Source organism: Camellia sinensis, chromosome 3 (assembly GCF_055761805.1).
Source record: "Camellia sinensis isolate YWXY chromosome 3, ASM5576180v1, whole genome shotgun sequence".
NCBI classification, from domain to species: domain Eukaryota; kingdom Viridiplantae; phylum Streptophyta; class Magnoliopsida; order Ericales; family Theaceae; genus Camellia; species Camellia sinensis.
Window position 1 is genome coordinate 41,278,250 of NC_138963.1, and position 27,693 is coordinate 41,305,942.

General features: G+C 37.4%; 1 protein-coding gene across 2 annotated transcripts; it reads left to right on the forward strand.

The window, feature by feature from the left end:
• Positions 1-2,486: 2,486 nt before the first annotated feature.
• Positions 2,487-27,471, forward strand: LOC114293983 (putative UDP-N-acetylglucosamine--peptide N-acetylglucosaminyltransferase SPINDLY). Of its 2 annotated transcripts, none has more exons than XM_082919590.1 (18): positions 2,487-2,847; positions 4,449-4,884; positions 5,618-5,779; positions 5,890-6,065; positions 6,199-6,274; positions 11,668-11,796; positions 12,054-12,173; positions 12,258-12,326; positions 12,419-12,500; positions 13,201-13,295; positions 14,262-14,326; positions 21,356-21,554; positions 21,807-22,001; positions 22,718-22,818; positions 22,933-23,068; positions 23,182-23,399; positions 24,176-24,303; positions 26,509-27,471. In XM_082919590.1, exons 2-18 carry the CDS (start codon positions 4,474-4,476, stop codon positions 26,952-26,954), a joined length of 2,808 nt encoding a protein of 935 aa, XP_082775716.1. In that variant the 5' UTR covers positions 2,487-2,847; positions 4,449-4,473; the 3' UTR covers positions 26,955-27,471. The 2 variants fall into 2 exon arrangements, with proteins under 2 accessions (XP_082775716.1, XP_028093892.2); XM_028238091.2 differs by having other exon boundaries at positions 22,718-22,812.
• Positions 27,472-27,693: the final 222 nt, after the last annotated feature.

Genomic DNA, 27,693 nt, shown 5'->3' on the forward strand with positions numbered 1-27,693 from the left:
GAGACAAAGTTACTTCGGCCCAAGGAGGTGAGTTTATTCCGGCTCAAGAAGAGATAGTTGCTTCGGCCCAAGGAAGAGTAATTCTACTCCGGTCCAGAGACAACTCGGAGTAGGGTCTTGGAGTTAGTCCGGTCGCAGTATGCTCTGGGAAGACCGGCTTCGGAGTTAGTCCGGTCATGACATACTCTGGCTAGGTCAGTCAGAACTTGCTACTTGGAAGTTTGATCTAAACGCACCAAGGTTGAACAAGGGCAGCCGAAGTAATGAGTTAGAGGAGAAGACCGAGCTAAGGATAGTTCGGCCTTCTATGTGGCTCAGCATAGTCAGTGTTATTTCGGTCATGTTGTAGTTCGGCCATGAAGAAAACCATCCCACTTGGTTTAAGCAGTGGGGAGGGTGTAAAAGGATAAGCATTATCCTTAGGAGAATGAATCCTAGGAGGACTCTGCATGGAGAAGTACAAGTCCTACTAGGATTGTGCCACGGGAAACTTATAAAAGCCTACAAACATCACCTTGGAGAAGGTAATTGAACACAATCTTTCTGAGAACTTAGAGCTTTGTCTATTTGTCAAGTTTTCTGACTTAGGCATCGGAGAGGTTTCCGGCACACACCCGCCGGCTAGCTCACGTTTGTGTTTTCAGGTGACAAAGCGACGTCGTACGGAGGAGCGTGGACTTGGTCAACAGGATTATACGAGGAGAATTATTTCCTCCCCGTACAACATGTAAAATATTTTTCTTATCTTTTGTCATTTGGTACAATAAAAAATGAAAGTCAAAAGAAAAATATTTTTTCATGATACAAAAATAAGTTTACTTAAGTAAAAAATGTTTAAAAGACAAAAAAAAATTTCCAAATTAAAATTTTACTAATATCACCAAACTGTCACTGTCATTCTCACCTAAACCGTCACACCATGCCCACAATCACCATTATTGTCGTCTTCACCACCGCCACCCTACCACTACATCCACCTCCACATTCGTACCACTACTACCAACACTACAAATAGAAAAATGTTTTCTTCACAAAACATATATATTTTTTGAATTCATCAGAAATATTATTCGTCAAAATAAACGAAACGTAAATTGAATCAGTCGTTCATTTGCTAATACCATAAATAAGTTGTTTATTAATTTATTAGTTTATTTTTATCATATCATCTCTCTATTTTTTTACACGTCTTTTTATAATAAACAAAAAAGTTAGCTTATAAATCATTATCTGAGGCCTTGTTTGGGAAGGGCTAAAGTGGTTAAATTAGCACAAAATGACAAAATAGGCTAATTTAGTCAATAAGACAGAATGCTACATTTAAATTATAATTATTTTATTTTTTCTCTTTCAACTATCACATTCAAATAAAAAAAAGTTAAAAATTATTTTCAAACAAAACTAATTTGGCTAAGTTAAATTAGCAAATAAATCAAGAAATCAGGCTAAATTAACTATTTCTGAATGAAGGCTCAAAACAACACGTTATGTGACAGTAATCTTACTCAAATTAATTTTGTGTTATGCTGATCCAATAATTATCCAATCAACTTATTACTATTTATGTTAATTTGTGTTATGCTGATCCGATAATTACCAAATCAACTTATTACTATTTATGTTGTTAGATGCGGTCAATGTACAATTACATCTCATTATGTAATTAAAATTAAAAAAAAAAATTAAAGAGAACTACAGTCCAGTGGACATAAGAGAAAATAAATTACAAAAAAAATGCAGAATGCAAGTCATTCTGTGTTGGGGGAGCTGTGGGGTGCAAGCCTTCATGTTTGTGTAATTTTTTCTTTTTTTAATTCCAAAATGCAATTCTTGAATAATTATTGAGTACTCTTAGAGTATGCCCATATGATACTTAGGGCCCGTTCGTTTTGGGAGATACAAGTGAGAATGAGATTGAGATTGAGATTGAGATTGAGGTGGAACCCATTATATGGTGGACTTGTTTTGGGAGATGGAGAAGGAATTTATAATTCTATGAGATTAGGATGTACTTTGGTGTTGGGATTGAGATGGAGGAGGTGGAGATGGAGGTGGAGGTAATATTATTAGTCATCCGGCTGAGGGTTTTTTTTTTATTATTTTTTTTACATGTTAGGCATTTTTTTAACATTAATGTTTAATATTTTTGTATTTTTTTGTTGGGTAAAAAACATAATTTTATTTGCTTTAATATTTTATATTTCTTTTATAAGGTAATAAATTAACAATCCCAACACTGACAACTATTATCAAAACAAACATAATTTTACTTAATCACTTTACCATTAATTCTCTCATTGACAATTTTTTCACTATCAATCCCCTTCATTCTATATTTGAAAACAAACGGGTCCATGGATATTATGATTGGCAGAGGAGGTAAAACTCATAATTTTGTGTTGAGTGATTAGAAACGTAAGGAAACATATTATATGATAATTAGTGAAAAATATAAATACATAAAGCTATAGAAACACCCACTAATTTTTCAAAAAAATTAATACAAATTATCAAATTTTCATTTACAATCATCACACCTAAAAAAACCAAAAAAAAAAACCAAAAATTCTTTTCAAAAAAACATATTTAACCAATTTAAATTAGCTAAAAACCAAAAGAAAACCAAGCAAAAAACTCTTTCCAAACCAAAAAAAAAAAGGAAGGCTATGTAGGTAACCGACGAGCACTATGAGGTCAGTTGTTCCCCGTAGTGTGGAGACATCAAATCAGCGTCGGAGACAGAGCAGGCCACTATCCCCCCCCTCTCTCTCTCTCTTACTTTCGTTCTCAGACAGTTCTCTCTCTCATCGCGCGACTGTGCAGTGGCGCTAGCTGTGGACCTTGAATGTGAGCTTTGAATCTGTATTTCATTCTCTTTCACTCTCTAATTCCTAATTTCTTGAGCTTTGTTGTTTTTAATTTGTTTTGTGTGTGTGTGTTCTGACTTTGAATTGCATTTATTCTATAAAAACCCTAATTATGTGTTTTCTGTGGAACTGGGGTTTACGGGAATCAGTGTTTGGTTGCGATGCTTGTTATGGTATTGGTTTGGTTGGACATAGTTATTGCGTGGTTGTGAAGCAAAGCTTAGCTGACCATTGGTTAATAATCAAGGCTATTCATTTAAAATACCAAAATTGTAGAATTTGGGTTTTTTCTTTTAAACTTTTTTTTTATTATATTAAATTGAATATGTATATATTGTGTGGTATAAATAGCGTTGGAAAAAATAAGTAAATTTAGTTGGTGTAGCGTAATCTAAATAAATGTAGTTGGTGTAGCATAATCTATAATTAAATTAAATGGGGTTAGCCCAGTTGGCTAGTGCATAGCTGTCAATCGAGAATCTTACCGTGAACTGAAATTTTAATTTTGGGAATTGTGAATCGTATAAGTTCGTATTGATTTTGGCGTATGTTATATATATGTGCGTGTGTGAAAAAAATGAAAAAAAAAACAAGATTTTGGCCATGTTATATTTATTTCTTATATAACAACATGATTACATTTAGACCGTTTAATTGGGAAGGCATTCTCTTCATAGGATGACATGTGGGTTAAAGTCCCACCAACCATAATATATTATCTCTTGACATTTAAAAAATGGACATTGACACCCTAAATAGAGTAGAATAAGAAGGGAAACCAAGTGAAAATGAGTGTATGTTTATTTTTATTTTTTTTTAAAAAAAAAGTTAAAAAAAGAAGAAGATGTGGAACCGTTGGGTGTGACTGACATGACCTCTATCATATTAAACTATGTTTTAAAATAGATAATTCATGGGTGCAAGTTACTTTAGCCTAACCATCATTCAAATATGTATTTTGACATTTTTATGGAAAAAAAAGAAAAGAAAAGAAGCCTAAATAGTACACATTAAGGTTTGTTTGATCTGATAAGAACATGTTAGATCTGATCTGATTGAATTTGATTGAATCATATTAAACACTTTGATTACCAAAATGGCAACAAACCATGCATAGTTATTACTGGTTATTTTTATACCAAACACTCTTATAGGTTATTTTCAAGAATTGCATGAATCATAAAACATGAATCAAATTTTGAATCGAACGATTCACCATTTATGCTATCCCAAAACATATGCACCCATAGATTCATATTGATCTATGCATGAATCGTGAATCACATAGAACACCATAGCCCTTGCACCTACTAGGAAGTCAATGGTTTGACTCCTCTCTACCACCGTGTGGGACTTTTCTCTCACTTTGTGAGTTGTATTTATATTCTGATGTACAAAAAAAAAAAAAAAAAAAAAAAAAAAAAAAGAGAAGAAAAAAAGAATCTAGAGTTGATATAGGTTTGCCCTTTAATTCATGACAAGTATACCTTTATTTATTTATTTTTTTCAGAACGCAAAGCACATCCATATTGTGATTTGAATCCGAACTTACAATTTCCTACTTTGAATATTTTTGTTTAGGTAAGTGAGATTGTAGTTTATCCAGATGGCGTGGATGGAAAAGGATGTTGGTAATGGGAAAGAGAGGGACCCGGTTGGAGATAATGGGTCCATGAAAGAAGAGCAGCCTGCTTCCGGTACCAATAACTCTAGTGATTGTATTAGTCCTGGGCAAAAGAAATTTGAAGGGAAGGATGCTTTATCTTATGCCAACATTCTTCGCTCCAGGAACAAATTCGTTGACGCTCTTGCTCTTTATGAGAGTATATTGGAGAAGGATTGTGGAAATGTTGATGCTCACATTGGCAAAGGGATTTGCCTGCAGATGCAAAATATGGGACGGCTTGCTTTCGAGAGTTTTGCTGAAGCAATCAAATTGGAACCGCAAAATGTGTGCGCTCTTACTCATTGTGGTATCGTGTACAAAGATGAGGGCCAGCTCATTGAAGCTGCTGAGGTATGCTCATTATACTCATCATCCTCTCATCAAGAAGAAAGATAATTAACGTGATGGTTATTTAATCAGTGGCTTTACTGATATTCAGCACACACTTTCCTTTCCATGCATTCATTGTCATTACTGATGATTATTCTGAATGAGGTTGTCATTGCTTTGAGTTTAATAGGAATTTTGTGCTACATTTACTTGCATAACCCAATTCGGTTATAGCTTTATACGTTGTTTCTCATATGATGCACTTAAAAGTCATCAACTACTGTTTCATTTGCTTAGTTTTATGGTGCTGATAGATATCAGTTATGTGAAGGGCAGAAGTTTGATCCATGCTTTGATTCTTGTAAAGCATGCAGAAGATTATTGTGCCTCTTGCTTGTCTCCATTCATTTTCCTTTGCCCCAACCTGTACAGAAATAGATTTATAATTTTGCATAACATGTTAGTAGCAATGAGAGTTTTGCTGTAATGAGGAGATTTAGTTGATCTAGATTGACATAAACTCTGATCATTTTTCTTGAGCCCTGTCCAGACTGAGCAATGTTTTGTTTGGGCTAGGCTTCATATGCATGCAACATTCACAATTTTCTTTTCTGTTTTAAGTGCATTTTTATTATGCTATGTATGCAGTTACACATGGTACATTGGATTTTGACATTTGATCTACAGAATAATTAGTTCTTGCGAAAGTTTTGCGTGTTTACTTCTTACATTCAATCAATTTCACTTGATGCAGTCTTATCAGAAGGCTCTGAGAGTGGACCCTTCATACAAACCTGCAGCAGAATACCTGGCAATTGTTTTGACAGATCTCGGAACTAGCTTAAAGCTTGCTGGCAACGCTCAGGAGGGAATACAGAAATACTACGAAGCTATTAAAATAGATCCGCATTATGCTGTACATTTATAGTCCTCCAACTTTTAGTCTCATTTTTCATGGACGCAGCGTTTTCCTTGCTTCATAAATATACATGTACCCACAGTAATGCACTGACCTTGCTTGTGCAGCCTGCATATTATAACCTTGGTGTTGTTTATTCTGAAATGATGCAATATGATATGGCCCTTGGTTGCTATGAGAAGGCTGCATTAGAGAGGCCCATGTATGCTGAAGCCTACTGCAACATGGGTGTCATCTATAAGAATCGTGGAGACTTGGAATCAGCTATTGCCTGTTATGAGAGGTTATCTACCTTTTAGGAATTATGTTTGTTTTGTGTTGGTGCTTAAAAATATTTGGTATTTGCTGATGCGATGTACGCTTTATTTTTTATTTTTGATAAGTGCCATGTATGCTTCTTGCTTGTGCTTTCTCAGGTGTCTTGCTGTGTCTCCAAACTTCGAGATTGCAAAGAACAACATGGCAATTGCATTGACAGATTTAGGAACAAAGGTAGTTTTTGAGACCATTGTTGGTGCCAAAAATAATCATCATCTAGTCACATGCTAAACTGCATTCCATAGTTACCTGCAGAACTTTTGCTATCCCCTGACAATTTTAATATTAGCTTTGATCTATGAAGCACCGAACCACTATCATCTCGTGTATTATTGTCCCAGATGTCTGAGACACATACTTCCGAACATGTCACCGACTTGTGTTTGAGAAGCGAAAAATAGTATCCAATTTTTCTTTTTTATTTTTTTTAAATTATGGACATGTGATGGACAAGACCAGACACATTGCCGGACACTTGCTTTTATTTATTTATTTTTTCCCTCTAAAAGAAAGAAATTTATTGAAAGAAACTGACCATGGATAAAACAAACTCTCGTTGCAATTGATGCCAGTGTTATTGGAACCCTAGATCGAAGGCTTTAACAACCACAATTAAAACCCTTGTTGAAGCCCTAGATAGAAGCACCCATCAATATTGAAGCCCTCGCCAAAGCCCCCATTGCGATCGATGCCCTAGAATGACCACACCTAATTGTGATTGAAGCCCTCGCAAAAGCCCCCATCAGAATTGATTTCCTAGACTGATGACACCTCATCAAGACCCAAGCCCTCAGTGGAGGGGAGGCTATAGTTGCTCAAGTTGAGCTTGCAGAGACATATCTAGAGACAAAATGTACAAATCATAGTCGATGAGTTGTGAAAGGGAGAAGTCAAAGCGATGGTTTTGAATTTTTTTTTTTTTTTTTTTATGTTGTAGACTCATGTGCCTTGTTGGCTTTGTTAATGTAGTAGATCCTCGACCTGGCCAATTTTTGGCCACATGTTAGAGAATAAAAATTCAATTGTATAATCGTTATTTTAGACAAAAACTATTTATTGAAAAAAGTGATTTTATTTAATTTATATAAAATTATATATGCATATATAAAATAAAATTTTAATATATTATTTGACGTGTATGTGTCCTACTTTTGGAAAAGTGCTCTACATGTTCTAGTCCTACTTTTAGAAAAATGCTGTTGTGGAGAAGTGGTTTGGAAATACGCTTTGAATCCAATAGGACGCTCGAGATCCTCAGCTAGTCACTTGAAAAGGAATGAACACTCCGGTCGGGGGTGTCGGAATTAGCACTCCGATGGATAAGTCAGTGTATACTCTCTTGGTTGCTTATATCTTAAGTTAAACTTACTTGTTCTTACATGCCCACTCTTAGCTGATGCTCTTCCTATTTATAGTCGTCCTTGATGTTGATGGTTGGGCCCACCTTTCGTCCAATGAATAATCCCTCATTTGGCTAATTGTTCGTACTCGGCCAGGTCTACAGCTGATTCTTCGGCCGATTAAGGTTATTCGGCCTCCGTCCCTAAGGATAGAGCCGTTTAATACATAACTTGGTTTCTTTCCTCAAGTGATTCGGCCTCCGTACGTAATAGATATATTCGGCCCCCACAGCCGTATCTGCTTGTCTGTGTCGTGTCCGTGTCCGTGTCCGTGTCCCGTATCCATATTTTTTCTTAGGCTTTGATTTGTGACTCCTGGCAGTACTATGGTCAATAATTTGGATGGTTTAATGTTAGATTAGTTCTAGTTGATGCAATTTTTTGGTGATTTTGTGCTATGACACATTTCATGTTTCTTCAATATAATTGTTAGTCTTCCATTCATCAATGACACATATTAGATTTATTTAGATGACACAAGTTGATGTCAAAAATAAATTTTACTTTTTAGTGTTCACCTATAGGGGTCTTGAGAAACAACATAGTGCAATGGTGCCAAAATTCCCTCATAATAAACATGGATTATGTAAGAAATAATGTATAGAGAAAGAGAGAGAATAAATTGTATGTATTATTATTGATTGATATATTGATGTGTATTACAATGATTCATGATTCCTATATATAGAAGAGGGTGAGTGTGTAGTAGGTAAGGAGTAGGTGAAGTGAAGGTGGTAGTGGTGTAGTGGGTTAGGTTTAGTGGAGTAGGTGAGGTGGTAGTGGTGTAGTGGGTTAGGTTTAGTGGAGTAGGTGAGGTGGTAGTGGTGTAGTGGGTTAGGTTTAGTGGAGTAGGTTTAAGTGGGTGAAGTAGGTGGTGGAGAGTAGGTGGATTTTAACAGCCCCCCGCAAACTCAAGGGGGATAGGAACTAACCAACTTGAGTTTGGAGAGAGTAACAAAACAAGAAAATACATAAAAATAAAAGAGGATAAGAGACACAGTATGATCGTGTCAGACCATTGGTGAAGACACTGGATGGCGGTGTCATAACGGTGTAGAGGACACTGGATGGCGGTGTCAGACCGATGTAGAAGACAGTTTATGGGGTCATGTCGGACCGTTGTAGAAGACAGTTTATGGGGTCATGTCGGACCGTTGTAGCAGACAATGTGGTGACAGTTGTTGTAACAGTTTACAGAGTCTTGTCGGACCCTTGTAGAAGACAGTTTATGGGGTCTTGCTGGACCCTTGTAGAAACTAACCGGAATCAATGTCGGGACAGTTTACAGAGTCTTGTCGGACCCTTATAGAAACTAACCGGAATCTATGTCGGGACAGTTTACAGAGTCTTGTCGGACCCTTGTAGAAACTAACCGGAATCTATGTCGGGACAGTTTACAGAGTCTTGTCGGACCCTTGTAGAAACTAACCGGAATCTATGTCGGGACAGTTTACAGAGTCTTGTCGGACCCATAAAGGAGCTAACCGGAATTAATGTCGGGACAGTTTATAGGGTCATGTCGGACCGTTGTAGAAGTTGCACCCTCAAAAGGTGTGCCCAATTTTGTCAAAAGGCGTGCCATCAAAAGGCGTGCCCAATTCATCAAAAGGTGTGCCAGACATGATGGCGAGGCACGTGGGCGCCTTGGCTTGCGCGCCCGTTTTGTTGTCTGGTGGCAAGAGGCGCGCGATGCGCGTGGCTGCCTCGGCTATTTAACCAAGACGGAGGCTGAGGCTGAGGCAGACAAAAAACTTCTGAAAATCCTCTGAAACAAACTCTTCCTTTGCTGAGAAACTCTGTAATACTCTGTAACCAACCCGTCTCTGAAACACTCAGCAACATGGCCTCTTCTTCCCGTCCAGCTACCCAGAACATGGCCTCCTCTTCCCATGGTCTGCTCACGCTCTTTCCAGAACTGAACGAGTCCACAAGAGAAATAACTGGTGCGATGGCCAGTGAACCTCAACCAAACACCTCTGGTTTTGCTCCATTGAACTTTCCGATGCGGTCGGTGGAGCAAAAAATGGCGGTGCAAACTGATATTGAGGCTAATCAGTATACTCTGAAGTCATGCGTGGAAACCATGACGGCGGTTACAAATTTGTCGAACCGGCTGCAGAGTAGGACAAATGAGGTGCAGCAGTTAAACGCCCAACTGGCTCTGCTCCAACGCATGTATAAAGATGCGCAAGCAGAGATAAGTGTGCTAAAGGCGGAAAACAAGGAGCTGAAGCGGAAGGCCAGTTTTATGTTCCGATTTGGAGGGCCGCCATATGCTGCAGTGGAGGAGCAGGGAGTAGTGATCATGCCCAGTGGAGTGGGAAACACGGAGGCAACACCGGCAAGGGCCGCCCAAGACGGTGGCAAGAAGAAAAGACCGGCGGAATAGGCGAGAAGAAAAATCCCACTGTTCCGATTTGTGTTGGTTGTGTTTTGTTTTGTTTTGTGTTTTTTTATTTTTTATTTTTATTTATTTTTTTTTTTATGGTGTAAAATGCTGATCGGGGTTGATCCCCGGCATGAAGAAATGACAAGTTTGTAAAATGTTGTTTTTTTTTTTTTTTTTTTTTGTTTTGGGAGTGTTTTGTTGAAAAAAATAAAAAATAAAATGAAAGAAAACAAGGGAGAAAGAAAATAGATAAAAAATATTTATAGATGGATTATATGAAAAACATCAGTGCGATTGTTTCAAAAATAAAGTGGGGTATTTAAAAAAGAGGAAAAGTGACTTGGAAAAAATAAATAAAAATAAGTGATTTTTGAAATCAAATGGAGGAGAGAGAGGGACAAACCCATGTGATAAAGTGGAGAGAGAGTCGGTGAGTGGAGTGCAAAAGGTGAAGGAGAAATGATGGATTGAAAATGGTTTGGGTCAAAAGTGGACACTGTTAGTGGGGAACATGAGTGCATTGATTATTTGATATAATAATAATAATAATAAAAATAAAAAGTTAGAACAGTTGGAGAGAATGAGTGGAGTATGGTAAGGGTTTCATCCAAAGCCAAAATTCCTGCAGCGAATCACTTCGCAAATCCTAGCATGAGCTTTTTCTCTTTCCAGGCTTATTCATGAATTTCCTGGTGATTTCAAGAGCCTCTGGTGGCATTGTGGCAGAGAACACCCCAACCTGGATTTTGGGTGGCAGCAACTGAGAACACCCCAACCTGGATTTTGGGTGGCAGCAACTGGAAAATATCATAGATCTGATTTTTAAAAACCTCGTGACAGCATTTCATCAGCTTCATCCAAGACAAACATTTTGATGTAAACAGGGCGAAGTGATTGTCTCCGCAACATGTCAAACACACGACCAGGAGTACCAACAACAACATGAACCCCACTGGAGAGAATGCGCTGATCTTCGCGCACACTAGTCCCTCCAACACAAGCATGAACCTTCACACTTTGCTGGGCAAGTTCAAGAGTGGGTGGAAGAACCAAAGCTTGGCACTCAACCAAGCTATAATCTAGCTGCTGCAGAATTCCAGAGTAGAATGTTGCAGTGTTTCCAGTTCCAGACTGTCTCGTCATATGAGGTGAAGAATTCTTCTCCATCAGCCTCACACATGACTACAGTTGCACAAATCTTTGTTGATTTTATCAGCGGAATAGGTTGAGGTCCGGCGGGCGGCTAAGGTGAGGTTGCCGCCCGCCGGGGAAGCGAAAATACTAGGTTTTAAACCAGCTCTGATACCATGTAAGAAATAATGTATAGAGAAAGAGAGAGAATAAATTGTATGTATTATTATTGATTGATATATTGATGTGTATTACAATGATTCATGATTCCTATATATAGAAGAGGGTGAGTGTGTAGTAGGTAAGGAGTAGGTGAAGTGAAGGTGGTAGTGGTGTAGTGGGTTAGGTTTAGTGGAGTAGGTGAGGTGGTAGTGGTGTAGTGGGTTAGGTTTAGTGGAGTAGGTGAGGTGGTAGTGGTGTAGTGGGTTAGGTTTAGTGGAGTAGGTTTAAGTGGGTGAAGTAGGTGGTGGAGAGTAGGTGGATTTTAACAGATTATATTAAGGAAGAAGGAGAGAAACTCCAAGGATCATTTGTAGTAGTTTATCTTCCTACATTAAACACTTGCTTGTAGAAATCATATTGTTCTGGTTTTTTATCATTCACAATTTTATTTTTTTTTTTAAATTGTGAATTCATGATATATGCAGGTTAAATTGGAGGGAGACATTGACCAAGGTGTGGAATACTACGAGAAGGCTCTGTATTATAATTGGCACTATGCTGATGCCATGTATAATCTAGGTGTTGCATATGGGGAAATGCTGAAGTTTGACATGGTAAATTTGTAGGAAATAAAACTTTTGTGTCTCTCTATCTCTATGCTTTTCATGTCTTCCATTCTGAAGCAAACTTCACATGAATGAAACTGATCTCCTCAAACATTATTCTCTACTAGAAAGTACATTATCTTTATTATTATTTTTTCCTTTTTGAAATCATCGTTCATTTTCTTCCTTTCTATTAGTTGCTTTAATGAGAAATTTGATGCATTTCAAATCTAGAACTTGAGAATATTTATTTAATATCTGTGCAGGCAATTGTGTTTTATGAACTTGCTTTCCACTTCAATCCTCATTGTGCAGAGGCATGCAACAATTTAGGAGTGATATACAAAGACCGTGACAACCTCGATAAAGCTGTGGAGTGTTATCAGGCAAAATTATGATGCTTATGTGCAAATTTTAAGTCTCAAATCATTGTGCGCTTGATATTATAACAATTATTTATTCTTCTGCAGTTGGCTTTATCCATCAAACCAAATTTCTCACAGTCCTTGAACAATCTTGGTGTCGTCTACACTGTCCAGGTTCAGTACCTATACCCGTTCAAAAAATTTTTTTTTTTGGAAAGGACAATATGCAGCTGCTGATCGATTTTACGTTTTATTTATTTTTACAGGGTAAAATGGATGCTGCTGCAAGCATGATTGAGAAAGCTATTGTTGCAAACCCTACATATGCGGAAGCGTATAATAACTTAGGTCTCTTTGTTTCTCTCTCACCCTGTGGTCATCATGTTTTTGGCATTGTCACTTCCTCTTTTTGTTAACATGGCAGTTATTGCTGCTCTTTTGGTTGTCATTGGTATTATTGGTGTTACTTGTCAAGGGGGATAAAAAAAAGATTGTATTTATGAATGTTGCTTCTCTGCCAAAATTCAAGGTTACATAAATGTAGTTTTCATTTGATATTGAAGTTAATGGTTTTATTTTTTATTGGGATTGTATTTCACAAACTTGAATTGGCTCTTTTACGTTGTTTTCATTTTTGGCTGAAAGGGAATTTTTGTGACACTTCTTTTGCGTTTGTTGATTTTATGGGAGAGTTATCTTTGGTGGATGGATTATAGTTGGCTTTTTGTAGACCCCTAGTGTATGGATGGAGGATGTGCCCCTTTGTTGTCACTTTATTAATTTACCTCAAAAAGAAAGAAAAAACAAAAAAACAAAAAAGAGATAAGAAGAAGAAGAAGAGAAAAAGAATGCTTGCCGACACTGCATTTGAAAAATCAATACTACATATTGTGTCTGTTGATTCTGTTTAGTGGTGATATCTAGTATCCTAGGGTTTCCAGTCTTACACATTTTTTTTATTTGGACACAAAAATAATGTTCTGTTTTGAAATTCTCTCTCTCTCTCAGTTTTATTATCGATTAGTTTCTTAAAATTCTTTTTGTATAGGGGTTCTTTATAGAGATGCCGGCAATATAACTCTGGCCATTGAATCTTATGAGCAATGCCTTAAGATTGATCCTGATTCACGCAATGCAGGCCAGGTACTGTTGCATATTTTTCGTGTAATCTGATTCTGAATGTTAACTCCTTGCTGTTTGTCTTACATGAAAATTTCATTTGAAATGTGATTTTGCGGGAGGTTATTAGAATTTAGCCAAATAGTTTTGGCTCTGTGAATTGAGATGATGCAATGAAGAAATACTTTATGCTTTTAAAATAGGAATTTACTAGGAATTTTATGTCTATATAGATAACAATCAATAATCTTTTTCACTGAGTTAATGTTAAATTTTCTAGAGGAAACAGAAAATAGTAAGTATTTAATTACCAAATTTGTGGTTCATTGAATTATTGTTAAATTTAGTTAGATTTAACAATAAGAAGAAGAATAGAGAAGAAAAGAGAAATTGTATGCTGGAATGGGAAGAGAGAGAGTGAATTAGGATTCTCTCCATCATCCTCTTGTATTAATATTAAATTGGTAACTACAAATACACTTCCAAGTTTACATAACACATAATACTTATCATGCCCAACTTGCAAATAATGGGGTGAAAATTCTTACTACCAAGCCTTTTAGTGAATGCATCTTCTAACGGACATACAAATCAAAACCTTGCTCAACTTTTTCTTAATAAATTGTCTGTCAACTTCAATATTCTGGGTTCTATCATGTTGAACTATATTATGAGCGATGTTGATGGAACCTTATTGTCACAATATGGATCTTTCAGTAAAAACCTAGGGCCACATAAGCTCCCAAATTCCATGAGCCACATAAGCTGCCACGTAAGCTCACAATATAGATCTTTTAGTTTATTGAAACTTCTGATTTTTAATGAAAAATTAAGTAGTTTTTACTGGTTCAATGCATCTCAAATTATGAACAACTTCGCTAATTGCAGTGCGTCCTGAGAAATTTGCTAAAATAATTCTCTGTTTTCTTGTTTGTTGGGTTCATTTAACAGATTTTTTCTTATCAGTATTTTATTGACAATTTCTTGCAGAACCGATTACTTGCAATGAATTACATACATGAGGGAACCGATGATAAACTATTTGAGGCTCACAGGTTCAATTAACTACTATATATTTGCATTCAAATTCTTTGAATGTGTTGGCTAATCCATTATGAACATTTTTTTTAACAGTAGAAGTATTCATCCAATAAAGATAATCCATATCCTTTCATTCTCTCATTCTTCTTTTAGTAAAATGCATAATGAAATCTTCAATTTGTTTTCTCTCTTTTTTTTTTTTCTCTCTTTTTATCATGAGCTGACATTATGGTAAGTGTTACCTACCCCAGCTGTGTCACAGATTCAAGTCACGAGATTCAACTTCTCCACAAAAAGTGGGGGCCATGTTGTGTACCCACTACCTGTCCCAGAGCTTGCTATTAGCAAGAGCTTTGTGCATGTTTGACCTTTCAGATGTCCAATCTGAAGCAAGAGGGGAGATCTCATTGTGGTTGTGGGATTTAATCCTTAGTATTGTGGGTGCACTTTCCCATTGGGGTACAATTGCAAACATCATCAAGTAATAGAAATCCCATGGACTAGTTGTATGAGCTTAAAAGTTGTTCTTGAGTTTATTGCTTGGTTGGGAGTAGGGTATTGTTAACCCTTCTCTTGAGTAAGTCTCGGATTACGTTGAGCTTTTTGATACTTGAGGAGGTGGGGTTAGTAGTATTTTTGGCTTTTTTTTCTTATTCTTATTCTAATTTTGTGGCATTCCCTTAATTTCGTTTTTAATGAATTCTATTATTTACCAAAAAAATAAAAGAAAATCTTCCAACCCTTTTTTCATTTATGTTTTATTGCATAAGTTTCAAATTTTGTTGTTGCTTGAACTTTTTCATTCCACCATCAACTAAGAAGTGCGGATACAAACACGGGAACAAATATAACATGATATGGATAACGCCATCATGAAAGTTACTAGAAGATTAGACAAAGAGTAGGAACACGCTGATAAACATATATCTTTTAATGTATATTGTTAGAATACTTATTTTGTTCTTTTGTTAATATTTACTTAAGTTGAGGGTATGATGGTCATATTGTTATGTTAGGGTTTGTATATATATTTGACTTACTGATGTAAAGTGGTTGTTTTGGAAAATTATTCAATAGATATAAAATTTCTCTCTTCTCTCTCTTCTCTTCTTCTTCTTCCTAAATCTGAACCCTAAATTCCATCTTTTTACATTCTAACTTGGTATCAGAACAATCTATTCTTCATTAGAAAGATTTCTACTGACTTTGAAGATTGATTGGAGGTGACCGAGATGTGCTGATGTCATCAGTCGTATGATGATGTCAGCATGACGTAAGCACTGTACGGACGGGTCTTCCACCCCTAGGTTCGAAATTTAATCCTCAGATTTATGGTGATTTTTGTGGAATTTTTTGAACATCCCTGAGGTGAGTTTTCAATTTTTGAATGTTTTTCGGTTTTTTTGGTCTCAATTGACAAATCTGGATTTGGAACTGTTATTTGTTGAATCTACTTGCTGGAATTCTCTCTCTAGGAGCCGAAACTCTTCCCTTCCCTGTTATTTGCCATTAATTTGTTGATTTGCTACTGTTGGGTTGATGTTTGCTTCGTTTTTTGGCCTTATTCTGCTACTACACAGTCGGTAGTGTTATTTTCCAGCTTTCCCCCACTGAAACTTACTGGATAGGGACTGAAACTTCTCTAGGAAAGTCTGATTGATTTTACAGTGTTGATTTTTGTTGAATTCTTGTTGATTGAACTAGTTCCAGTGGCTATACTCTTGGTTATACGTATTGATTGGTGTGGATAAGTCCTATTTGCAAAAATTTTGCTGCCTTCATACTCTTGTGTTGAATATTTTGTGTGATTGACTATCATGGCTGAAATTGAGACCAAAGCAATGGCTGTGAGTAAAGATGATGACATACCCAAATCTATTACTACCAAGAAGTTGAATGGTGCCAATTATTTGGCTTGGGCTCATGCTGTAAAAATTTTCTTACGTGGTAAGAAGAAATCCCGCTTCATTAGCAAACTCCTTCCTGCCATTGATGACAGAGTTTATGATGATTGGTGTAGTGAGGATTCCTGTGTTATGGGTTGGATCTGGCATAGCTTGGAACCACAGGTTGCTATTACCGTGGAATTTTGTGATACCTCTAAAGAAATTTGGGACTCTTTTGCTGAATCATTTTCAAATCAGAGTAATGTCTCTTGGGTCTATGAGCTATATGAGCAGATTTTTGCTATGCGCCAGTCTGGTTGGTCCCTTCTTGATTATTATAGTAGTCTCAAGATCTTGTGGGATCAGTTATTGCAGCATCGTCCCTTCACTACTGATGTGAACAAACAGAAGCAACATTGGGAGGAGTTCATGATGGCTTCTTTACTCTCTGGATTAGGGGTTTAAGGATCAGATTCTTGCCAGTGAGACCCTACCTTCTGCTGCCAATGCCTACTCTCGGCTGTTACGTTCTTCTTTGGGGCAGCCCCAATCCATCTCTAGGTCCTCTACCTTGTCATCTTTTGCATTAGTCTCGAGTAGTGCTAATCGTGGGTCTACTCGAGGGGGTTTTCTTGGCACATCTAGTCAACGGGGCTCTTATTCTGGTTCACGGGGTTCTCGTGGGGCTGGTTCCCGTGGTGGTGGCTCCCGTGGTGGTTTCCGAGGTAGTAGTGGACCTAGTTCTCGTACACGTAGCGATCGCAAGTGTACTAATTGTGGTTCCCTAGGTCATACTGAACCTTGGTGTTGGCAGAAGTATGGCAAACCCGATCATGTTCATCAGGTTATGGATGTTCCATCTTCACAGTCTTCCTTGTTATCCACTGGCTCTGATGCTTCTCCAGTTAATTCTTATGAGACACTCACTACTCAGATTAGTGAGCTTACTGCTCTTGTCTAGTCTCTCCAGCCTAATCTACCTTCATCCTCTACTGCTACCATGGCTAGTTCAGGTAATATTGCTTGTGTGGCTAAGTTCTCTCAGGCGTGGCTCCTAGACTCTGGTGGTAGTTCCCATATCTCTGGTAATTCCTCTCTTTTTGATACTCTTAGACCTATTGATCATACCATTATACTTGCTGATGGATCTTCTCGGCCTGTCTGTGGTCAAGGTCCACTCCATCCCACTCCATCCTTTTCCTTACCTTCTGGTCTTTATGTTCCTAAATTTTCATTTAATTTGCTTTCTGTTAGCCAATTGACTCAAGCTCTCTATTGTTCAATAACCTTCTCCTACTTCATGTGTTTTGCAGGACCTCCAGACCAAGAGGATGATTGGTTCGGGGCATGAGAATGATGGCTTATACTTTTTGGACACTGAGACCTCTCCTCATCCTTCATCTGCTGTGTTGAGTGCTAGTGGATCTCCTCTTCAGTGGCATTTTCGCTTGGGTCATCCCTCCTTAGCCAAGCTCAAGTTAGCTATTCCGGGCTTGAGTCATATTTCTCAGATTGAGTGTGAAGCCTGTCAATTTGGGAAGCATCACTGTAGTTCATTTCCTAGTCGTAGTGTTAGTCGTGTGTCTGAGTCTTTTGCTCTTGTCCATACAGATATTTGGGGTCCTTCAAGAACTCCCGCTGTTAATGGGTTCTTTTATTTTGTTATTTTTGTGGATGATTACTCTCGAATGACTTGGTTGTTTTTAATGAAACAAAGATCTGATTTGCCTTCCATCATCTCTAAGTTTTATAGTGAAATCTTTACTCAATTTGGCAAACGTATTAAGATATTTCGGTCTGATAATGCCTTAGAATATGTGCAATCTATTGTAACTACCTTTTGTGATACTCATGGTATTATCCACCAAACTAGTTGTTCTCATACATCTCCTCAAAATGGTGTTGCAGAGCGGAAACACCGCCATTTGTTAGATGTTGCTCACACCCTGATGTTTAGTATGCATGTCCCCAAACAGTTTTGGGGCGATGCAGTTCTCACCGCTTGTTTGCTTGTCAATCGCATGTCCTCTAGTGTTGTACACACATCTCCTATTCTCTGTTATATCCCACAACATCTTCTTTTTCCTTGCCTCCTCGCATTTTTGGTTGTGTGGCCTTTGTCCATGTTCTTGACCCTGGTTTGGATAAGTTATCTCCTCGAGCCCACAAGTGTGTTCTTAGGTTATTCTCGCACTCAGAAAGGGTATTGGTGTTATCATCTTGAGTCCCGTCGCTACTTTGTCAGTACAGATGTTACCTTTTTCGAGTCTACTCCTTTTTTTTCTCCCTCTGGGCAACAGTTATCTCTTGATCTTCTCTCTTCTCGTGAGGGAGAGCCAGCCTCTCTCACTCCTACTCTTCCCTCTTATGCTCCTCCCATATCCCCTCCTTTGCAGGTTTATACGGTCTCAAGCTCGTCGCATTGTGTCTTATGGCTCGACCAGTTCATCTTCTTTGTCTGAGGCCCCTGTTCCACCTGTTGATCTGCCATATGATGACCTTCCTATTGCACTTCGCAAAGGTACACGAACTTGCACTCAACATCCTATTGCTCATTTCGTTTCTTATGATCGCCCCTCTCCTGGTCTTTACTCTTTTGCTTGTAGCTTGTCTAGTATTTCCATTCCCCGCACCTTTCAACAGGCTCTATCCATCTCTGGTTGGAAGCATGCCATGGATGAAGAAATGCATGCTTTTCATCAGAATCACACGTGGAAACTTACCTCTCTGCCGTCTGGCAAATCTATTGTGGGTTGTCGTTGGATTTATACTGTTAAGTATCTTCCTGATGGCACTGTTGAGCGGCTTAAGGCTCGCCTGGTAGCTAAAGGCTACACCCAGACTTATGGTGTTGATTACTTGGAGACCTTCTCTCCTGTGGCTCGTCTTAATTCTGTTCGGATTCTTCTCTCTATTGTCGTTAATCAATCTTGGCCTTTATATCAACTTGATATCAAGAATGCCTTTCTTCATGGTGATCTCCAAGAGGAGGTCTATATGGATCAGCCCCTTGGCTATGTTGTTCCCGACCAAGAGCATCTTGTTTGTAGATTGAGGAAGGCCTTGTATGGCCTTAAGCAGTCCCCTCGTGCCTGGTTTGATCGCTTCAGTGCTGTTGTGCTTGCCTATGGCTTTCGCCGTTCCACCTTTGATCACTCTGTTTTTGTTCGCCACTCGTTTACTGGGAGTATTGTTCTTATTGTCTATGTGGATGACATCATCATTTCAGGGAGTGACTCCGATGGTATTATTGATTTGAAGCAGTATTTGGGACAACAATTTCACACCAAAGACTTGGGCCATCTTCGGTATTTTCTTGGGATTGAAGTTGCCCGCTCTTCTCAGGGCTTGTTTCTTTCTCAACGGAAGTATGTTCTTGATCTTCTTACTGAGACTGGTCTCTTAGGCACTCGCCCCAATGATACTCCCATAGATTCTAGTGTCAAGCTTGCTGGTGACACCGGCGACTTATTTCCCGATATTGGTCGTTATCGTCGGTTGGTTGGGAAGTTAATATATCTCACCGTCACTCGTTTCGATATTTCCTATGCCGTGGGTGCGGTTAGTCAATTTATGCATGCTTCCCGTAAATCCCATTTTGTGGCTGTGTGTCGTATCTTGCAATACTTAAAGCGTGCTCCAGGTCGGGGTTTGCTCTATCGCCCATCTTCTTCTTTGTTTGTTACTGGCTTCGATGATGTTGATTGGGCTGGTAATAAGACTGATCGCCGTTCCATCTCGAGCTATTGTACCTTTGTTGGTGGTAATCTTGTTACTTGGCGTAGCAAGAAACAGACTGTTGTTGCTCGTTCTAGTGCCGAGGCTGAGTATCGTGCCATGGCTCATACTGCTTCTGAGATGCTTTGGGTTCAGTCTCTTCTCCAAGATTTTGGCTTTTCTGTTCCCACTCCTATGACCATGTCTTGTGAGAATCAGGCTGCTATCTTTATTGCCAATAATCCTGTGTTTCATGAACGCACCAAGCACATCGAAGTTGATTGTCATTTTATTCGTGATCTCTTACTCCGCAAACAACTTGTGACTCCTTATGTTCGTTCTGAGGATCAATTGGGTGATATTCTAACCAAGCCTTTGGCTCGGCCTTCGTTTTATCGTTTATCCGTCAAGCTGGGCATGTTCGACCTCTATGCTCCAGCTTGAGGGGGAGTGTTAGAATACTTATTTTGTTATTTTGTTCTTTTGTTAATATTTACTTAAGTTGAGGGTACGATGGTCATATTGTTATGTTAGGGTTTGTATATATATTTGACTTACTGATGTAAAGTGGCTGTTCTGGAAGATTATTCAATAGATATAAAATTTCTCTCTTTTCTCTTCTTCTTCTTCTTCTTCCTAAATCTTAACCCTAAAGTCCATCTTTTTACATTCTAACTTATAAATTATATATACAAAATTTGAACAAATTATTTATATTTTACATCACAGACACATTCGTATTTTATTATACGAAAAGAATTGCAAATGGTTTTATTTTGTATGCATTATATGATGGTAGAAAAGTGGGAGTTGAGAGCCCATGGTGTCTTACTTTTAGAAGTTTCAAGTATTCACAAAGTGGAAGTCGTGAAGTTTTAGGATTTCAAGTTTTAGAAAGTCCAAATGAGTTATTAACAGCATAAATCTGTAAAGGAAGTTAGCTTCTTGGGTTTGCATAGCTTTTAGTTGGGTTTGCATAGCTTTTAGTTGTGTTTACATAGCTTTTATGGATTATCTCATTGATTGATTTAGTGTAATGATGCCATTTTAAATGATGGAGTCTCCGTAAAGGAAGTTAGCTTCTTGGCTGTAAATTGGAGATTATAATTCATGAAAAAGTTTAGTTAGGCATTTCCTAAGTGAAACCAAACTAGAGAACTGGCATTGGAACACCAATTCTATTAGTGTTGAATGATTCAGCGTTGGAGTTTCAGGTAGAATATTCGCTGAATTTCCCCCGCTGAATTTCCCCCACTCCAAGAGGGCCATGTTTTTATTTTATTATTTTTCTGTTATTAAGTCATCAATTTATTTTAACAGTGTTTGTTATATGTTTCAGAGTTTTGATTTTTGTTAAGTATTAAAATGCTTATATTACTGAAAAATATGTGAAGCTTTAGCTGCCATGAGGCTTTGTCTAATTGAAATGTATACTTGCAGAGATTGGGGTAGGCGCTTTATGAGGTTATATCCACAGTACACTTCATGGGAAAATCCAAAAGATCCAGAACGACCACTTGTTATTGGATATGTATCACCTGATTATTTTACTCATTCTGTATCGTATTTCATTGAAGCACCTCTTGTATATCATGACTATGCAAATCACAAGGTGGTGGTTTATTCAGCAGTTGTGAAGGTATTTCCTTTGTATGATTTATTTATTTAGAACTGTTAACATCACCTGCCCATGTATTTTAGGTTTTGCAACTATGCATCATATCATGCCAATTTGAAATGTAATTTTGCAACTACTTTGCATGCTTGGTCAACTTTAAACTATAATATCTTAAAATTTTCTGTTTATCTATAGATGCATTTACAAAATAAGTACTTTACTGACCTGTGTGGAGAAAAAGTTCCATAAATTTGTTTCCGTTCGACGTCGCAGGCAGACGCAAAAACTAACAGATTTAGAGACAAGGTTTTGAAAAAAGGTGGGATATGGAGAGATATCTATGGGATTGATGAGAAGAAGGTTGCAAGCATGGTTAGAGAAGATAAAGTTGATATCTTGATAGAACTTACGGGTCATACCGCTAATAATAAGTTGGGAATGATGGCATGCCGACCAGCACCAGTTCAGGTTAAGGGATTTTTTTTAATTTATATCATTTGCTCCCCTGGATGTGATTTACCTCTTCAATTCAAGTCACTGTGAATGTGTTGCAAAGTAGATAGATTACATCTGGTCATGGCTGTTGCCCTTTGGTAATATGGACTTGACTCATCAGAATGGATTGGACATAATCACTCATTTGGTGGCTGTGCACGTCAATTCTTGCCTTAAAAAGAAAATGATTTGTTTGCATACAGTATGTCTCACAGGCCGTGGATATATATATATGTATATTTTGGAAAAGTATTAAATGACTTCTCTTTTTGTAAAGGCAGTTCTTTTAATTTGACTCTTTATTTATTTATATTGTAAAAACCTTGATATGGTTAATCAGTTTTCAAGGATATTTGTTGGCACAAAACTTTTGCAAGTGGAAGCATAGCGACTGGTCCTTCAGCTGGTAAGCTGGAGCAAAGAGAAAAATGAGGAAGCCATTAGAGTTTAACAAGATTACTTGTTTTTTTTTCTTTCTATGTTGACTTTTATTTATTTATTTTATGTTGGTCAATTTACAAAACTAGAACTAGCCTAATTTGGTAGTGACAGAGACCTTTGGGATTTGCATCTAGAATACTTTTGAACTACCCACGTTGGATTAGCCTGCACGTGGTGGATCTGATGCTGGATTTCTACTCTGGTGCCTGCTTGGCTTCTAATATTCTTGTTGGTTGCCTCTTTTTTAGGTGACTTGGATTGGATACCCAAATACGACTGGTTTGCCTACCATTGATTATAGAGTCACTGATGCATTGGCTGACTCTCCTGACACGAGACACAAGTGGGTGTGGGTGATGTTTTCATTTTTCAGCACATTGTTTTCAAGTATTAATTCCTAGGAAAGATTAGTATGGATTTACAATGTAAAATCTCTTACATTAATTGCATTGTTAAATGGCAGGTATGTTGAAGAGTTAGTTCGCTTACCAGAATGTTTCCTTTGTTATACACCATCTCCTGAAGCTGGGCCTGTATCTCCAACTCCTGCTCTTTCCAATGGCTTCATTACTTTTGGTAGCTTTAACAATCTAGCAAAGGTATTGATTGGAATGGAACAAGAAATCTGTGTTTAAGTGTATCTTTTAATATATGATGGAAGCATTATATTTGCTGATAAACTGTGATTTTATGTTTTCCCTCCTCTCACCAGATAACGACCAAAGTGCTACAAGTCTGGGCTAGGATTTTATGCGCAGTTCCAAACTCTCGACTTGTTGTAAAGTGTAAGCCTTTCTGTAGTGATAGTGTAAGGCAGAGATTCCTTTCAACACTGGAGCAGTTAGGTTTGGAATCCCAACGAGTTGATCTTTTGCCTCTAATTCTTCTCAATCATGACCATATGCAATCGTATGCTCTTATGGACATTAGGTAGTACTTTGCTCTCTTTACTATATCACTAAGAAAATTTTCATTCCTCATTTTTCTTTTTTTCCTTGAAATGCTCGGGAACCAGATCTGCTGCTACTTTTAGCGTGCAAAATGCCTATGATTTTGTTTGGTATTGATTAATACTCTTTCTCTCTTGCAGTTTTTTTTCCCTTGTCTTAAGTTTATGTCCCAATCCTTCGCACATTGTCAATTTTGTTTTAGATTAGTAGCTATGGAGGTGAATACTTCAATTAATGGATGTATTCGTGTTGCATGTAATAATATACGGGATTTTTGTCCTACGCATTTGGCTACACATTTCAACAAGAGTGCCCAGCAAAAGAATAAGAGAACACGTGGACCTATGTCACTCAAAATTTATTTGTTGCCTTCTCAATGTGCTCCGTTTTTCTTTTTTTCTTTTTTCCTGTTTAAAATATGTCTATACGAGTGTAAACATTTTTTTAATAAGTATTTTAGCATTAAAACTTTATTTCGCTTCTATTGATGATGAAGAAAATTCGGTTGTGTTTGTAATTTATCTGTCTCCTTGTGTCTTAAGGCATGGATTTATTATCTACCTATGGTTTTGATTCATTTGCCTCGTTGTGGAATAAATTGATGTTCCTACTAAGAATTAGAACAAATCAAGTGATCCTTTGAATAGATTATTTTCATGCCTCACATTTTAGAGGTTTTGTTGTCCATTGGGTTGGTAGTTCTCTTGTTTATCCAATTCTGTTATGTCTAATGCTTATCCTATTGTTTCTATGTAGCTTGGATACTTTCCCATATGCGGGAACAACTACTACTTGTGAATCTTTGTACATGGGAGTTCCATGTGTCACTATGGGAGGTTCAGTACATGCCCATAATGTTGGTGTGAGTCTTCTCAGTACAGTTGGTGAGAAGCATCCCTTTCTAATACTTTTTTTAAGAAGTCCTTTCTTATACCTTTGTTAAAGTATTGACCTTTTCTTTTTAAATTGTTTGAATTGGCTGTTTATTAATTTTTTTATTATCAAGAATGAAAGAAGAGTTCAATTAAAGAAAAGTAGTGCAATATGATACAACATTGGATGGTAAGTCCAAGAAAACAAAATTATGCATCACACACCACTCTCCAATCTCTAAAAATAAAAAAGCAAAGAGATTCCTTCAAAAGGAGATGAAACTGAAGCCCCAAAAGAAGGCAATAATACACTTTATTCCATAGTCCTTGCTAATTCTTCTGATTTATTCTTGAAAATTCACCCCCAAAACAATACTGTTACACAATCTCAAAGCACTCGAGCCTTCCTAATTAGACCATTGCGCCGTAGTCAATCAAAATCTCCCAATCAATCTTCACCAGCTAAAATAGTTTGTCCCATAGAGGCATATAGCCATTGGACAATGCAAATTAAATGATCTATACTCTCCTTATCCCTTCTACACATAGCACAACATTTTCTTTAAATTGGGATTGTTGCTAGGGAAAATGACAATGAGGCCTCCTTTTATGCAACATTATGAACCATGATGCCATTAGTATGGAGTTTCTTATGTGCCATAGACCACACTAATACTTTAAGTTGCACAATTGCGTTTCAAATCTTCTCGTGAGAGTAAAAAAATGGTGTATTTGAGTTGTTAATAATCTTGTCAAATGATGACTTACAAGTTACGATAGAATGATCCCAATGAATGAATAGTTCACTAGTTTCTTTCAGTAATCTTGGGGTCTCAAAGAAACATCAAGAGTAGACAATAAAGAGGCCAATTCATTAGCCTCCAATCATTAAGGTTATTGAAGAAATTAAAATTCTAAGAAATTGGAGCCAATTGAGAAGAAGCCATAGAATCAATAGAGGCATTGTGAGAGCATGATAGACGACAGAAACGGGGAAACAAAAGGTTTAAATGCGGTCCCTCTCTTCCATTTAACCTTTCAAATCCGAATACTGTCTTCTTTACCCACAGATAAACAAACCAAAAAAAAACAGATAAAAGTGAAAGACCTTGACAAATGGATTTCCATGGAGATCCGAAAATTTTCCCAGTTCACCATGTAAGAATCTCAACCATTGGCTTGAAACTATTGCTTATTCTTAATAACAGAATGCCATAAGCATTCACGCTCCAAAGAAAATTTCCATAATTCTTTTCCAAGTAGCGCAATATTCTTAGCTGCAATGTTTTCCTAAAGCAAGACTTTCTTTATCTTTTGGGAACTACATCCTAATTCCTTACTGATCAAATGATCCTTTTTCTCCTCACCACTACTGTGGATGATGGCAAAAACCAATTAGAGAAGTCATGGAAACAACCAATTATCTTTTTGTTAACATTTTGGAGAAGTCACGGAGACAACCAATTAGAGATCGACTTACGTTGATTGCTTGCTTGGGGTAATCTTGGCTGAACTAAGTGAGGTGATCTAGGCTTGTCCAACCTTAGATGTTTTGGACATAAAGGAGATGTGGCCACCTCACAAGGTTGACACATTGTGCTACAGCACTAGGAGATGCCAATGTGGAGATGGCGTGGTTCTCCACGTTGGACGAGTGCATGATTGTACCCACAACAACTACCTTCTAACAAAAAAAATCCCTGATCATCTTCCAATCTTGTTTTCCACACCCCTTGGAACAAAGATAAAATAACAAAAATCCCCTATTTTTCTTGAATCTTATTTGCCACGCCCCTATGCAATGTATCATGTGAATGGTTAATCCTACCGAAGTACTTATGTTCACATTTACCTTAAGACCAGAAATCATTTAGAAAATTCTTACAATGGAAAGCAAATTAACCACTTTTTCCTCCTCTCCAAAAGAAAATAAAATATTGTCATCCACCTTTCCTTCCCGTTAGTCCTTATATTTCCTGGTTTTTGACAAAGTACAATTCTCCGCTCTCAAGCTCAGCAACTGGAGTTCAGGTCTTGATCAGATATCACCAATTTTGGTGTGTGCACATCTACTTGTTTGTTTGTTTATTTATTTATTTTATTATTATTTTTTATTTGGTTTGCTTGTTCTTGCTGATGCAATTCCCATTGCAGCATGTATCTAGTAAAATAACCTAAATCCTAACAACTAGTGACTTTCATGGCTATTGCATACAGGGTTAGGCCATCTGGTTGCCAAGAATGAGGATGAGTATGTCCAATTAGCACTGAAATTGGCCTCAGACGTAACGGCTCTCTCAAACATGAGAACGGGTCTGCGAGATCTCATGTCTAAGTCTCCCCTTTGTGATGGATCAAAATTCACTCTTGGTCTGGAATCAACATACCGGAAAATGTGGAAGAGATTTTGTAAAGGTGACGTGCCATCTTTAAGATGCATGGAAATTCTACAACAGCAGCAGATTCATCAAGTTTCTTCTGAAGAGCCAACTGTGAAAATCTCTGAGCCAACAAAGACAGCAACAAACTCTAGAGAAGGCCATCTAGGTTCAGTCAAGAAAAATGGGTTTAATTTGGAAACTCATTCTATTTTAAATCTCTCCACTAGTGAAGAAAATGGGGTTGTCCTGTTGAATCAGCCTAACTCGGGCAATTTGAGCTGAAATTCAAGTTTACAAGGAGTATGCTATTCCCGGTTTTAGAAAATACGCTTATTGCACAAGTGAAATTGAGCCTCCTGTATCGTATATATTCATCAAGGCGTGATCTGCTGAATTTGAGGCTGGAGTTAACTATGGAGGCAACTATTTGTTGCTATTTGATGCATAGGGTCAAATTTTTTTGGGAAGAGAACGCTAGCAATGGTTGGTTCTCTAATTTTGTTCCATTCAAGATAGGATTGTAGTGTATTGCAATGTGGTATGAATGTTTGCACATTCGTGCGCTTATACTAGGTATTGTCTTCATCTCCCACCCCCTCTGAATTATAGATGCTAGTGTGTGTGGCTTGTAAAATGTAAGTTGAAATAGGCTGCCTTTTAGTTTAAATTTCGTGATTTTGTGAAATTTACTTAGATGGGGAAATGTTCTCAATTCTAGTTTGATGATATAGCAGTTTTAAGGGGGTTTGTGTGTTTATAACAGTTTTATAACCATCCAATGAAGGTTTTAATTGTTCAACAGTGTTGGCTCCCTCATGAAATCCAAAGAATTGTTGTAATGTTTAAATTATTTAAATCGGTAATGCCCTTTTAACTCGATGCAAAAATCACAATTGATGTAGTAAACCACTTGTAAAAATGTCTGTCTGATTTTTAAGTATGACAGTTTCAATGTCCGTGTAAAATTTTCCGCGATGGCTTCTAGTTTGAAACAAGTCAATCATCCACTTTGGTATCTTAT

Bases quoted from the DNA above. Each gene is read 5' to 3' on its own strand.
- LOC114293983 (XM_082919590.1), top strand. From the start codon at position 4,474: ATGGCGTGGATGGAAAAGGATGTTGGTAATGGGAAAGAGAGGGACCCG. The intron at 4,885-5,617 runs GTATGCTCATTA...CACTTGATGCAG, and splicing joins AGCTCATTGAAGCTGCTGAG to TCTTATCAGAAGGCTCTGAG. The intron at 12,327-12,418 runs GTTCAGTACCTA...TTATTTTTACAG, and splicing joins GTGTCGTCTACACTGTCCAG to GGTAAAATGGATGCTGCTGC.